Source organism: Penaeus japonicus, unplaced genomic scaffold (genome assembly GCF_977035675.1).
Source record: "Penaeus japonicus unplaced genomic scaffold, GWHDUDI00000001_assembly GWHDUDI00000026, whole genome shotgun sequence".
Classification (NCBI taxonomy): domain Eukaryota; kingdom Metazoa; phylum Arthropoda; class Malacostraca; order Decapoda; family Penaeidae; genus Penaeus; species Penaeus japonicus.
In genome coordinates, this window is record NW_028234428.1 from 30507560 (window position 1) to 30522559 (window position 15000).

A 15000-nucleotide genomic window follows, 5' to 3' on the forward strand; every position below is an offset into this window, starting at 1 on the left:
CGTCGGCAAGCTCGCAAAAGGAACGAGGTAATGATTGCCGTCGCTGGTCTTGTTTTATTTTATTTTTATTTATTTTTTTATATATTTTTTTTTTCTGGAGTTTTGGACTTTTTTTGGATTTTTTTATTGTTTCTTTGAGTGCTATATACATGTACATTTGTGTGTTGATATGTATTTATATATAGATATAGATATATATTTATATATACTTAGATGTATATTGTTTGGAGATACAACTTTGATATAGTATTATTTTTTCTATTTGTGTGATTTCTCTTATTCTCCTTCCATTGCTTGGTTTCTGACTCACTATTTTGTTTTTTTTGTTTTCACCTTTCTCTCTTTCTTTCCTCTTTCCTTCTCTCTCCTTCACTTTCTCTCACTCTCCTTCTCTCTCTATCTCTCTCTCTCTCTCTCTCTCTCTCTCTCTTTCTCTCTCTCTTTCTCTCTCTCACTTTTTTCTTACTTTCTTTCTCTTACTTTCTTTCTCTTACTTTCTTTCTCTCTCACTCTTTCTCTCTCTCTCTCTCTCTCTCTCTCTCTCTCTCTCTCTCTCTCTCTCTCTCTCTCTCTCTCTCTCTCTCTCTCTCTCTCTCTCTCTCTCTCTCTCTCTCTCTCTCTCTCTCTCTCTCTCTCTTCTCATCCATGATAATAACCTTTGCCGTGTGTTAATAACTCTGAAATTAGATGAAGTAATGGGTGATGTGGATGTGTGGACAATGGAGTTGATAATTGTGTTGTACCTTCACCGTGTAACAAGCGCTCACCCTCGTGCCGTCGCCAGACAAGCCTCCCTGCAGACGCTAACCACAGATCCGTATCCTTGTCATAGGTATTACGTGCTTGCCTTTATTTTTATTACTCTTTTTTTTATTATTATTATTCTCTTTTCTTTCTTTCTTTCTTTTTTTTTTCTGTCTTATTCTCTGTCACTTTTCTGTTTTGGGGCTTGCTTTTTCTTCTTCTGTTTTTCTTTTTTTCTCTGACTTATTTTCTTTCTTTGTTTTTCTTTTCTTTTGCTTGCTCTCTCTTTCACTCTTTTATTTCTTTCATATTCTCTTACTGTCACTCCTTTTTTTCCAATTTCATTTCATTTTCACTCTCTCTTTTATTCTCTCTCTCTCTCTCTCACTCATTCTCTTTTTCTCATATTCATATTTGCATTCTCTCCTGTGTGATTTATTTTTTATTATTCTCTTCTTTCTTTACACTATCATTTTCTTTAGTCATTAGATTAGCATTTGTGCAATTGTCAGTTTACAAGTAAGTAATACCTAGAAAGGGAACTCTCTTTTTCATTTTATATTATTTCTTTTTATGCACCTCCAAGTACTTAAATTTTTATTTTGTCTAAAGGAACGCTCATGGTTGGTAGTTTCCTCTCCCAGTCACCATTCTGTGGGTATTGACGTATTGTGCCTTTGGACAGTAGTAATATCGGTGTCATTACACCTACCGTGTCTTAACGTCTGTCAGTCAGTCATCTCAGCAATGTGTATTCTTATGCTTTAGAAGGGAAAAGGGGCCTTTGCTTGGGTTCTTTCCGGTGAGGTAGTCTCTTGTCTCGGCAGAAACAGACCCTCTCTCTTCACATCCTAGAATGACAAGGATACAGACAGTTACACACAATAGCACATTAACAATTTCCTCTACCCCATTTATTTGATATGAAGCTGCGCTTTTTTTGTTCTTTTTTTTTAATGGATTGATTGATATATTTTTCTTCTGAGGACCCCAGATGTATCTCCACAAAACCCAGTGTGTTTACAAAAAAAATTTGAAATTGTATTCCAGAGATGTAGCTTTTGTTCTGCTTCCAGTTTGGTCAGAAACACCTTGTGACACTGCTTATATATAAAGAGAGAGAAAAAAAGAAGCCATTAACTAAAATCACCCTGCTTTGGTTGGTAGGAATTTAGAAAGGGCGGACGGTTTTGCGTCCTTCCTTTCCTAACTCTTTTCTTCATCTCTGACTTCGAGGGGTTTCTTTAGTCAATGTTTATAATAGGTGTGATTCATCGGGCACTCATATTAGAGCTCCTTGCATAGTTTGTTAGCCTGTAAGTGATACTGAAAGGTAGATTGGAGGGCAGCATATTTCATAGGAACTTCAGAAATTAAACCTTTCAGTTATAATCTTCGCTCTGTACAGCATATCACTTCATTCACGACTCACACTCCTCTTCTGTTGGCTGCTAACATTTACCTATGTTGATATATATATATATATATATCTTTCTAAGCATGATATCCACTTGCATTTTTGTTGCATGTTAACACTTGCTACTGACACGTACTGTGTTGCTGTTGTCTGTTTTATTATTTTTCACTTAATTTACTTTGGTCATATATATTACATATATATATATATATTGAAAGTGTAATATACACCCATTATATTATCATCATGACTTCTGTGTAAAGATTCCCTAACTCTCATGACTCAGATGGCCCAATAACAATAGCACAGGGACCTCTCGAAAGCAGTTGCTCGAAGAGAAGCACTCGGAATTTGTACGGGAAGCACTGCCGGAGCTCCTTAGCCTCCTAGCTGGGGTGAGTCCGTAAGAAGGAGTAATAGTTTAAGGATTTATTTATATACAAATTCTTTGTGTATGTATATATAGTTTCATTGGTGCTATTTAAATATTTGTTAAGTGTTGATATAAAGTGTGGTATAGATCACTGTTTTAATTATAGATATTTTTTTTGTGTGTGTGTGATTTGTATGTTTACAAGTATAGTTGCATTACAGCGTGTATTAGAGTTCTAAATAATCTTGCATACTGATGATCATTTATATTCCCTTCTTGCACACAGCATTTGCAAGTGGAAGACACAGAGAAAAAAAAGAAAACGGGTGACAAGCGCACAGCAAGAGAACTCCTAGGTTTCATGAAGTCCGCAGGTGTGCTGTCCGTTGACGTGGTCAAGTCTCTGTCATTCATACTGGGAGCATCTGTGCAGGGGGAAAAGTTAGTTTCGTTGTTTTCAAAGTGCTTTTTTTTTGTGTGTGTGTGTGTGCAAAATAGTCCTCCCCCATTCTGTGAAACCTCATGCTATGTATCTATTAGGGATACTTTTGTTTATTTCTATTGATTAAATACAATTCGTATTTTTCCCTTTGTGACCCATAGTTAACTTTAACCCATTTGCGCTGGTTGACGTCCTATCAAGTAGTTGGAGAATACGGACCATTTATCTCACTGAGTTTCAGGCAGGCCAGTTGTGATATGCTGAAACGTCAGCAATTGAACACTAGATTGTTCTTAAAGATAATTATTTACACTCATGTACATGTATGATTACATTGTATATGATCAACAAAAAACATCTTTTTTGATACCACAGTAAAGGATTGCTTCCATTTTCCATTGGTATAATCACATAGAAATGTAGAATATATGCAAAGTTCAGTAAAATATCACTAGAAAAGCATTGCTGTTACATAACTAAAATAACCCCTCTAAACATGGCAACATTTTTACATGCCTTTACTTTGTAGACGCAACTATGCAAACCATAAGAATAAGAGGGAGGAAAAACACTCTGAGAGGTTCAGTGTGGCCTCGCACAATGGTAAAACACCCTGGAACGAAGGGTTGCATGCTTGTTATCTTCCCGATGGAAGCGGAGTAGGTGAAAATACGTCCTGTCGTGAATGGGTTAAAAGAAAAAGAAATGAATGAACTTTCAGAGAGTATGACTATATACATATATAAAGAGAAAGATTTTAGTATTAAGCTGTGATGTTATTACCCTAAACTGTTATATGTGGTATTTATTGACCATAGTCAATTAGTAAGGGTATATACCAACATGTTCATCTTGTCAGTGTCGTCATTTGATACAAAGTACAATATATGCCCAGCTAAATATCTTTTTTTTTCTTCTTTTGACAGAACGGAGAGAGACCTATTATCTGTGGCCACAGATGCCAATAATTGCTATAGATCTGGTTATCTTAGCAAAAAAAATGCCTTCCAAAAGGGGTAAGTCACACTGCCACTCTACAATGTTGTGATCTTGAAAACAGATTTGATTACACATGCACACTTTCCATCTATGTTTTTGTTGTACAAGTATTTGCTTCATCTCTGTGACTAATTATGCAGGTTATTCGAGCAATGGTTGCTGAGAGGGTTCGACTGGGCGCCGCACGGGGAGTGGCTCTGCGTACGTCGAGGGTGTAGACAGTCATGGCCAGTAGTGTCTTTAACCCAGCCTTCGCATCATAGGCTCGTCGCTTCTCCAACACCAGGGTAAGAGTTCTTTCTCAATGGATTTTAGTCAGAAACTTCAACTATTCAGTTTTTAAAAGAATTTTAGGAGTTGAATGGCATTGAGCATTGACTTTGTGTCTTCCTTCTTCTTTTTCGTCTTCTTCTTCTTCTTCTTCTTCTTCTGCTTCTTCTTCTTCCTCTTTTTCTTGATAACCAGAATAAAAATGAACAGACTTTTACTGAAGGTACTTTTCTTTTTTTCTTTTCCATTAGCTTTGGTAACATATATCACCAATTTAAGTCTCAAAGATAAAGAAGTAACCAGGCTTTTCTGAAGATGATTCCCTAGAACATATTGCCTATTGTGAACCCTCACTCTTTCCAGTCACAGGCTCATGTACATATGCGAGCTGGTGGATGGCATGACGGCCTACATGGGCGAAGAAGCGTCTTATACGGATCTGAAAGTGCGGCGATGTTCCAAATCAAATGTATTTGTCCTCCAACCCCTTAGGTAAGGAAACTGGATAGTAGTTCATTTTCAATTTTATATAGTAATGATTGTTCTATGACTTATCATTTAGCTCTTTGAAAGCAATGTTGATATTTGTGCAGAGTGCACTGTTGGGAATCATTGTTACTTAAAATGGAGCAAAACAAAGTTCTTGATTCTCAAATAGGCTAGTTGCATTTCCTGCTGACAGCTGCATGTGTAATGAGCCATTTCTCTCCACCAGACATGCAGTCATCCACAAATGCCATGACACCCGAGTTGTGCTTGGGCCCGTGGCAGGACGCGTTAAGTTAAGTGAGTGTCGTAACACTGTCGTGGTGTGTGCAGCAAGGTCCCTGGTCATAGCGGATTGCCGGGGCATTGTAATACACACACTCACTCCTCAGAGGCCCTTGCTAGTTGGGGGACGCACGCAGGGCGTAACTGTAGCTCCCTTGAATATCCACTATCCTCGCCTCAAGCACCACATGGCCCAGGCACAGCTGCGCCCCCACATCAACATGTGGAACAGACCTCTGCATCTCGGTGAGTACTAGAGGCCTAATTGACCCATTGGTCGCGCTTTTAAAAAAATATGTATGCAGTAGGATGGCGGGTTTATATTGTCTGGTATGGCGTCATCCACGTCTACGACCGACTCTGCCTTGGGTGCAAATCATGCCATCTGCCGCTAATGGGTCAACACATTATGAAATATGAATTTGTTGAACATAGTTTCAAAAATGTTTTGTAAAGAGGAGTATGAACTAATTAATCTATCTCACCCTCCCTCCCTTTTCTCCCTTTCCTACCCTCATTCTATCTGCCATTTCTCCATTTCGTCCCCCTCTCAGGGAGTGAAGGAGGAGTGCTCAGTGGTGCGTGCGAAGTGATGAATCCCGAGGACTTCCAGCTACTAGTCATCCCCTTCACCCAAACTGCGCCCGTGGACGGCAGACCCCCCCTCCTCCCCCCAGGTCTTCCTCATGAGTTTGCCAAGGTAAGAGCTGAAGGAAGGTTTCCTACTGTTACTTTTTTGATTTGTGACAAAACTAATACAAGAAAAAATTTAAGTTCAGTAGAGTAACAGCTGTTATGTTTTGGGCTATTTCCCTTCCATATACATTCTTATGATTTTGGGTTAGCATTGTGAAGCCCTGTTCACACATTCAAGGAATGTTCATCACAAGGCTGGCACACCAATACTGTTGTCCCCACAGTATTTGGAAAGAAGTGAGAGAAGGTGCCCAAAAAGGCCATATGCAATATGATTATCACAGTGCACAACAAGAAGGATCTCAAGTCTAGACCAGTAGTCTTTGGTGAGGAGAGTTGAGACCTTCAACAATTATTTTAGTCAAGACTAGAGTACTTGACAACAACACCCCTTTGAGTCCATATGTGAATAAGTGTCTGGCAGCAACATTGCACTGCCAGGCTCAGTCTAGTGAATTGGCTCAATCTCTAGCAAGGGGGACTTTTTGCTTGTGCCTGTGGGCAAACCAGGCCACAGACACATCAGGCAGTCTGCTCGCCTATTCACTTATGTGGACAGGGATTTATATAGCACCAAATATAAATTACAATTGTTATACTGAATTATCAAATAGTATAGCCTGAAGTTTTTTTTTCCTCTTTCTCGTTGCTACGATTTCTGTATTTCTTTCTCATTTTTTATTTCTCAGAGTGTAGAAGAAGCTGGAAAGTGCGTGTCCAGTTTCCGGGCAGAAGTGAGGGACGCAGACTTAACACCAGAACAGAGAGCCATTTTACAAAAGGCAATAGATGCCAGGTTCAAGGTAGGTCCAGAAAAGTACTTGCAGGGGGGTTGCACTTGATACTATGTCTGTCATACGGAAGTGGGTGGGTGTTTGCTTGTGCGTCCCTTTCTGTGCTTGTGTGTTAATTACATTTGTAAATTCATAAGAAAATAAAGAGCAAAGTTTTAAGTTTTCTGGTCAAGATTATTTTTATAATTTTGGATAAGTTATGTAATGTGAAAACAGTATGGTTTTGGGGGGTTATATAAGGGACTTTGGAAGGGAATGTTTTGAAGTAATTTATTTAAAAATGAAATTGACTCTAAACAATTGATTGAGAGAAAGTGAAGAACTTGTTTGTCTGTATATATATATATTTAATGAAAGTATAATTGTTTATTAAAATGTATTATCACTTTCAGGCTTGGCTGAGAGACACAGGTAAACAGCGTGAGCTTGATCAACTAGAAAAACTTGCTTTAACACTGAAATATGAAAGAGTAGCAAAAACAACGGCAATTTAATGATAATGATATGAATATGCTTTACGTCAATATATTTAAATATGTGTTTTAATGATTACATAATGCCATACAAGCAGTAACGATTCATAGAAAGTGTGCATTAAGCCCCCAGTGATTTTAGATTGGAAGTTAATCATACAAGTGGATTTTAATTACTTATACTCAAAATGTGTAAAATATGTTACCATGTTAAGAAAAATATAAAAAATAAAAAGTTTCTATCCTTGTCTCATTTTCTCCTGTTTGTCTAGGATTTACAATATTGTCAACAAGTTCTCTCTTATTGTTACATAATGCTTAGATTTGTGTCAAAATTTGAGTAACTGTTCTGTGATTGGCTTTCTTCATAGTTGGATCCCTTTTGCACAGCATTATTTTTGTTTAAAATACAAGCTAGTTATTTCTTCAGTTATATAACTAACACATTATAGCTAATGCTAATTTGTCACTTAGTTAATATATCATATACAGATTTATATATCATACTATAAGTCTGGAAAATAACAGGGAATACATCTTAACCCTATGGCGACGGTATGTCACACCCGTGTGACACAGCTAAATTCCCGATGCCGGGGCGTCATGCCAGTGTAACGTTTCCAATGCAATATTGCAATGGCCCGGGGCGCGGGGTATGGGGTCTTGCCAGGCAAATCGGACATCTTAAGAATTGCAACCACTCTTTTGGGCTCAAGGTATTGAACCTTAACCCATTGATAGCAGATGGCATGATTTGCTGTCAAGGCAGCATCAGTCGTAAACACGGATGGCACTGTGCCATACACATAAACCCGCCACATGACTGTATACATATTTTATTAAAATCATGACCAATGGGTTAATAACTATGTTAGAATGGATTTAATATTAATCTTCTTTACTCCCAAATTGGTAGAGAAAGTACAAGGAGTTTTCATAGAAAATGGGGTCAGTCTGAAGAAATCACCACAAGCTTGTTCAATCATTCTAAAACAATAATGGTGATAAGTTTTCTGTAGTTTACTATGTACACTGATATATCATATATTACTTTAACATATCAGAATATAAGATTTGAAAATATGTATTCATCTATTTGTAAAAGTATGGTTGTTCATCGAATTCTTTCAGTTCAAGGGTGCCCTACAAGGAAAATTTAGTAAATTAAATGCAAAGAGACAGAAAGCGGAAATAGGGGAGGGAATCATTAGAAAGAGCACTAAAGAACAGATACATGAACTGTGCAGTTTTTGTTTTTGTTTTTTACATACATGTCTCCAGAAGTGTTTAGTCCCCAAATAGGCAATTACTTTGCTTATCTGACTTCAGCTGTTTACCCATTCTTCAGGTTCTCTATTTAAACATTATTACTGTCATGTTAATATGACTAATAGTATTGTTATACTAATGATAATAATTACAACTATTGTCCGGAAGCTTCAAGAAATGAGGTAAACAGTCAAGGTCAGATAGGCCTAGTAATTGCTTCCTTGGTGGCTAAGTGCATGTGGTGCCATCCATATATTAAAAAAATAATAATAATAATCCTGCACTTGCGGAATCAAGAGGTGGTTAACCCTCTCTGGACGGATGGTACACTACTGTACCGCTCATTCAAAAGCCCGGTGGCCGGGTGGCACAATATGGTGCCAGTCATTTAATTGATTTAGGCCTAAGCGTTTGAAAGCCCCGGCATTGTGACATGCAAGGCTGGAATGCCCCCGTCGTGAGTGGGTTAACAGAGAAGTCCCTTTATTGTAGACCTCATGACCTTTCTGGATTTGACACTGGTGAGGATTAGGTTCTTTGCTTCAGCTCTTACAATACTTAACCCATTGCTTAACTGGTCCCAAGAACAGCCACTAGTGCCACCTGCAAGGCACCCTTGATGGGTCTAGTTTCAGAGTGAGGGAGTTCACCCAACACATCACATTTTTTTTACGCTCTCTTTCATTCACTCATTATAATATTAGCCATTTATGTGTTTTTCTTTTTTTTGTGATTTACTATCTTGTGAGACTTACATACCATCTAATGGTGTTTATCAGTGTTGCAGTAGACTAAAAGTGTAATATAGGGTCCATATCAGATCATTTCGTTCTTTATAATCACTTTGATTAAGTATTACAGCTCTATGGGTGGAAATTACAGCAATTATAGTAAAAATAATGGCAATTCACATCATCAATTACTAAATGTAGTTATTACTCAGTGTAATGGAGAAAAACACCGATCCACTTTCCCCTAATTTCAAATATGCCATGGCACGTATGTCATGCCACCCGTCATCTGGCCAAAAACATGTGTGACACATTACGTCCGCAACATTCAACATTGTCTTTAAGGTATAAGATGTTTTAGATTTTTTATTTGTAGAAATGGGTCTTTGTTCCTACAGATCATAGGTATCATGAATTAGGAGGAGCAGACTTATTTTTCGAGGGTATGAGGGGATTCTTGATAATATTTTCTTTTTCACTGCTCACTTGTCAATGTGTAATGATATTCATCTTACTGTATTTAATGACAAAAATGGAATAGAAAAATTTGTTTATTCTGAAAATGGCTATCATTCAGGGGGTTATACTTGTCATGGACACTGTTATTGTAGTTTTATTGAAATAAGTCAGCATAAAATGAATGAAAGAAATGTGGTATTACAAATATGAGTTGCTATTATTCTGCTATGACTTCTGAGCTCTCTTCATACTTTTTTTTTTTTTTTCTTAAAGAGTCTAGTCTCACCCCTCCTACCAAGCAAGAATTTACAGTAAAACAGTTAAAAGTGTTTTAATAGTTCCTGAATATGACAAGGCACACTTTGCTTTTGTTTCTTGTTATACAATGAACTTTTCTCTTTTTTCTGGATTTACAATCTTTGTCTCAACTATGCTGCATTATGAAGCTTGAAAAATCCAACTGCATTACACAATTATTGCTCATATTGTGTTATTATTATTATTATTTTTTTGCAGTTTCTTAATACTTACACCATATATTACATTTGGAATGATGGACTATGTTTTTTCATTTAAAAAAAACTTGTCCCACAGATATCAGTCCAGATTTCCTTTTGTAGTTATTACAGGTGTAAGCTCTTGTTTAATTCATAGTTCTGTATTGAGAAATATATAAATACCATTCTTAAACTCTAAAATTTAAAAACTGCCAACAGTTCAAGAAATTCCCTAAATAGTATTGTGATAAAGCAAAACAAAAGTACAATATTCAGTTAACAAACATCTCAAAGTCAAGAACAAATTTATCTCCAATCTCTTCCCCCTCCTTTCAGGATAAGTAAAAACCTTAGCATAAGCCATCAAGTTGTTTATTGATAACTTTTCCTACATCGGTTGCTGTGTCACCGTGGGAATGCACAGACAAAAGCAGACATGAAGCTAACAAAAGAGTTAGGTTGTGAACGTTCAGACAGCTGAAATGATGAAATCTTTACAACCCCTGTGCAAGATATACCAGTTGACTAACATTCCTATACTGCCAGCAACTGTATTTATATGGTACTGGAAGTGCAAGAATCACAGTACAACTATCTTCCTTCTGAACTAAGAGACGGGCGCTCGCGGCCCAAGTCCCGTAGTTCTTTTTTTAGTCGCTAGTGGGATAATAATAACTGTTTCCAGGGATATTTTCCTCGTATTGTGTATATATTTAACCCTGTATGGGACACTGGTTCAAGGGTAACTATAGCTTCATCCACGACAGGATGTGCATCATTTTCTTCTTGGTGGATATAATGCATATGGTCCTTAAAACTACACTGAAAAATAGTTTTGCTCATGAGAATCATGAATGAATTTAAAACAATATATTCTTCCTATAATTTTGACCTAGACACAAAACTATTACAGAAAATAAATATAACACAAAATCATCTTAACCAAATTAAGTAATACAAAACTGGAAATGTACAATATAGCCATTTACAACAACATACCAAAATCCACAAAGTAAGAAACTAAAAAGGTGAAATGACACAAATCTCATAAATAAAAGACTAGATAGCTATCAAGATCCTCCTGGAATGGTATGTCAATGCCTTGTTCAATAAAGCACTCTATCATGACATCAAATGTAATTTTTTTTTTTTTATGTTCTGCCAGTACAGAGACACTGAATTATTAAATATTTATTTAAATATAAACTTTTTTTTTGTTTTCTTTTTTTTCACATGCACACCTCTCACTCAAGATTGCAATAATGGATTCATTTAAATTACAAAAAAGAAAATTCTTGGCCATTTTGTGACTATACATGTGCAGAAAATCATAAGAGCTGCTTGGACAAAGGTTCTGTCCAGGCTAAGAGATGAGTACTTTGGAACATGCTATTATTATGAGGCTTTGGAAACTATATGCAGACTATAGCACATTATGTAATTGTTATTCTCTGGTAACTACACTCTACCAGTTTCAGGGATTCAAATGCAGCTTAGGCATCCAAACACAATGCAACGTGTGTCAGTGGTGGTACTACAAAACAAGACACCCATTTCTAATCTACATTTTTTTTTTTACTTTCTTTCCAGCAGTGAAATCCATTAATTTCTCCTCATTGCTTTATACATTTTCATTCTGTAAAAATCTAAAATTCTGTTACCTGTCCCATGCGAATCAGTACCCCTTTGGTTTTCCGTCCTTGGTTTCCTCTCCTTTTTTCAATCTGGAAGACCAGGCTGCCGTCTGCTAATTTGGGCTCTTATTTTCTTTTTTCTTTTTTTCTTTTTTAATCTTATTATTCTGCCTCTCCAATTTCGGATTTCAGTTGCATAAAATCAATGATGCAACATGAAGGATTTTTTTAAATACCTGTCCTCATCTTATACACCAATGCTCCTGATGTACTATGTCGTGCAAAAGTAACTTTCTCAAAGTTTTAAATGCCCCACTGTTAACTGTCACTAACAATGGGTATGGTTACTTAAGTCCTGCACAATGGCAGACACAGACAGAATTTTCATAGGAACAATCTATAAAAAGACATATCTAATGACTGCTCCGTCAGGTTGCTTACGTACAGAACATAGAGAGCGGTTCTCTGTCCGTATGTGGAAAAGCAAGAGCTGGAGGCTCTTGTGATCCCCCATGAATAGATCTTCCCCATTGCTTATGATAGGTAACATTAACGCAGAAGGAACAGCGAGCATGAAAGTAGTCTCTAGCGCAGGCCAGGCGAGGCAGAAGCAGCTGGTCGGGAAAGGTGTTCTGAGCTCACTGCTCGACCACGCACAGCTAGGGGAACCTGTAAGGACTGTTGCCGAGAGGAAAATTAGCATAAAGAAACCTGTAGATGTGTTGAAACTAAGGAAATACACAGTTCCATTCTATTTTATGATCATTATCATTCAATTATTATTGCTGTTGTTATAATATTTACCATCATATATATTCCTTTTTAGAGAAATTAAAAATTTTGCTTTATGAACTGAAGAATGTCCTTTTACTGAAATAATTTACCAGGCTATCTGACCACACTGACCTGTTTCTGGGGCTCCTCTCCACTAAGAACGGACAACGAACTTGCCCGTTTCAGTCTGAAAGAGAGAACAATTTCCAAATAGGATCAATTGCAATTTCAAACTTTATCCATCCTCATTTCAATATCGTTAATAAAATTTTTCTAAAGTTGGAGATTCCACTCCAAAGTATTTCTGAAGCTTAGGTTTCACTTCAAAGAGCAAGGAGAGAGTACAAGAAAATGGTTTTACGCAGCACAGGGTACTCTCTTGAAACAGGGAAATCATACTCAATGTGCCAAAACAGGCGCCAATCACCCAGCGATCGGGAAAGCCACAACATTTTCTCGTGACGAACAGCAATGCACTTATTAGCTATTACAAAACCCACTTACATCAGTCACACTGGAAAATTATCGTTCCTATTGGTGAGAAAATCATCCATTTCGGTAAAGAAACTTCAAAATCAAAATAAATAAAATCAAGTGAAACATATGAATAACTAAACAAGTCCCTCACCTTTCTTTTTTTTCTAACACGACGAAATATATTCTACGTCAAAATTTAAAATCATTCAACAGAATTTTAAATCATGCAGTTAGCCACACGACACAAAACCTAAAACTTTGAACAGTAACAAACAGCCCCTAAATATTTTCGCATCCAAAGATTCATCTCGAAGCTACACAAGCAGAACTTACTTGGTCGTCACAAAGTGCAAAACTTACAATCAAAACAAAACATTCAAACAAACATTCACTGAGAAACATGGAAAACAAAGCAGTTGGAGCAAAAAAACTGACAAGAACATAAAAAAAAAAAAAAAATAGAGGAATCAAAGAGAATATTAACATACATATTACAGCGAGTCAACAACAAATACATTCGGTATACGTCTCCAGCAGGTAAGCAATTTGTATTTCACAAGGCAACAAGATTGAAGGGAAATGACTGCCGGAGGTAAGCTGTGAGAGAAGAGGAAAGAAAAGATAGAAGAGAAAGAGGGAAAGGGAAAGGGAAAGGGAAAGGGAAAGGAAGGGAAAGGGAAAGGAGAGGGGGAGGGGGGAGGGAGGGAGAGAGAGAAAGGAAGGAGGACAGAGAGAAAACTGACTCCTTATGGGCAGGTATGCTAGGACAAACACCACAGCCATACTTTTAATCAAAGTGCTAAAAACAGATTCAAACAGCTCCTTTAAATGGAGAGAAACAGACTAGTCCCTCAATATCTTTTCCCCCTTTTATTCATGATAGAGTATAAGCAAAGAAAGATCAAACCACACAGCTTCAATCATGAGCCCTTCACAATTATCCATAAATATATAATAATTCCTGCTTCTTAAACATATAAAATCATGGCTACCACTTTTTCAAATTGTCATGAAATACAATAATCAATAAACAAAAATATAAAATGCCTTGTATCTAAAGCAAAGTAAACAATAATTAAGATTAATTTGACCAAAACAAAAAAAAATAAAAAATACTAAGTCATTATGGTTAACCAAAATTCCCATTTTAAAAATATTAATACTTTATTCAAAAGAAACTTATTTAATCATATATACTTTATGTTTAATGATATGTACTTATCAAGTATCTGTGACTATTTAATTCAGAATACTTGGTTTATCCTGAAAGCTTATCCACTAGATTACACCAGCAAGACTAAAGCAAAAAAGTGCATCTGAAGCATTTCTAGTTGAGAACACAAACACAAACTTCACTTACCTTCAAGAGGAGATCACTAACATTGCTGAGCTCTATCTCTCTCTCTCCCTCTCTCTCCCCCTTTTCCCTCTGTTAAATCTAATGTATAAACTCACTGTTGTCTTTAGTAACACGAGAAGTCTTTAAAAGGGTAATTCTGGTAAGGCCTTGAATGAGAATTGAAATTTATAACCAAGTCTGAATTCTTGTTTATAGTATAATTATCCCTAAGTTATTTATTAATTAATGTTATTCAGTTTAAATGAACTACCTCCCATTATGGCTAACCTACACCCTTGTCATTAGCTTCTAATTTTTCTGTATTTACTGGTAAACTATCAAGACCGTTAAACATTTTCTTGCAAAATACTGTCCCTAAACATGATCAACTTCTGTGACTCAAAGAGATTTCCTCGGCAGCTATCACTATCATTAAGGTTTGGTTGCATACAGGTTAAGCTTAATATCATATGTGCTCTTGCAATATCTCTCTCTCACTCTCTCTTTACATCTCTCTTCCAATCTTTTCCCCTCTGTCCCTTTTTTGTGTCTCTCTACCTCTCTTTATCTCTTTCTCTCTTTTCCCCTCTTTCCCCCTGTTCCTCAAGGCTCAGATCCCTCTTTCAATTCCCGAGTATGTGTGAGGTCCTACCTTGCAGCCGTGTCATCGACCTCCAATTCCGTTCGGCCGCGAAGCTTATGCACCAACTTGGCACTGGATCTTCGTATGGATGCCCGTAACTTGGAGAAAGAGCTGGACCTCCGCAGACGCCCATACTCATACTACGTGGCAAACATTGCGTCAAAAGGTCTGACTCTCGTCCCAGAAAAGTGGTAGTGG

General features: G+C 36.9%; 2 protein-coding genes across 37 annotated transcripts in view; one reads left to right on the forward strand and one right to left on the reverse strand.

Annotated features, from left to right (window-relative positions):
- Positions 1-7219, forward strand: part of LOC122246369 (TBCC domain-containing protein 1) — a 14450-nt gene extending 7231 nt beyond the window's left edge. For 3 of the 5 annotated variants that reach the window (XM_086552263.1, XM_086552259.1, XM_086552260.1), the window contains exons 4-14: positions 1-27; positions 688-832; positions 2448-2556; positions 2821-2975; positions 3903-3992; positions 4116-4262; positions 4609-4737; positions 4961-5262; positions 5571-5716; positions 6402-6515; positions 6899-7219. The exon at positions 1-27 is cut by the window's left edge. In XM_086552263.1, the coding sequence (XP_086408389.1) occupies positions 1-27; positions 688-832; positions 2448-2556; positions 2821-2975; positions 3903-3992; positions 4116-4262; positions 4609-4737; positions 4961-5262; positions 5571-5716; positions 6402-6515; positions 6899-7000 (1466 nt within the window). In that variant the 3' untranslated portion in view covers positions 7001-7219. The remainder of the gene's footprint in view (positions 28-687; positions 833-2447; positions 2557-2820; positions 2976-3902; positions 3993-4115; positions 4263-4608; positions 4738-4960; positions 5263-5570; positions 5717-6401; positions 6516-6898) is intronic. The other 2 variants (XM_086552262.1, XM_086552261.1) reach the window with 1 other exon arrangement.
- Positions 7220-10290: 3071 nt separating this feature from the next.
- The window catches only part of Klc (kinesin light chain), a 155572-nt gene continuing 150862 nt past the window's right edge, over positions 10291-15000 (reverse strand). For 19 of the 32 annotated variants that reach the window (XM_086552271.1, XM_043004894.2, XM_086552267.1 and 16 more), the window contains 3 exons: positions 14812-14942; positions 12476-12530; positions 10291-12247 (listed from right to left, as the gene is read on the reverse strand). In XM_086552271.1, coding sequence (XP_086408397.1) covers positions 12155-12247; positions 12476-12530; positions 14812-14942 — 279 coding nt within the window. In that variant the 3' untranslated portion in view covers positions 10291-12154. The remainder of the gene's footprint in view (positions 12248-12475; positions 12531-14811; positions 14943-15000) is intronic. The other 13 variants (XM_086552284.1, XM_086552281.1, XM_086552283.1 and 10 more) reach the window with 3 other exon arrangements.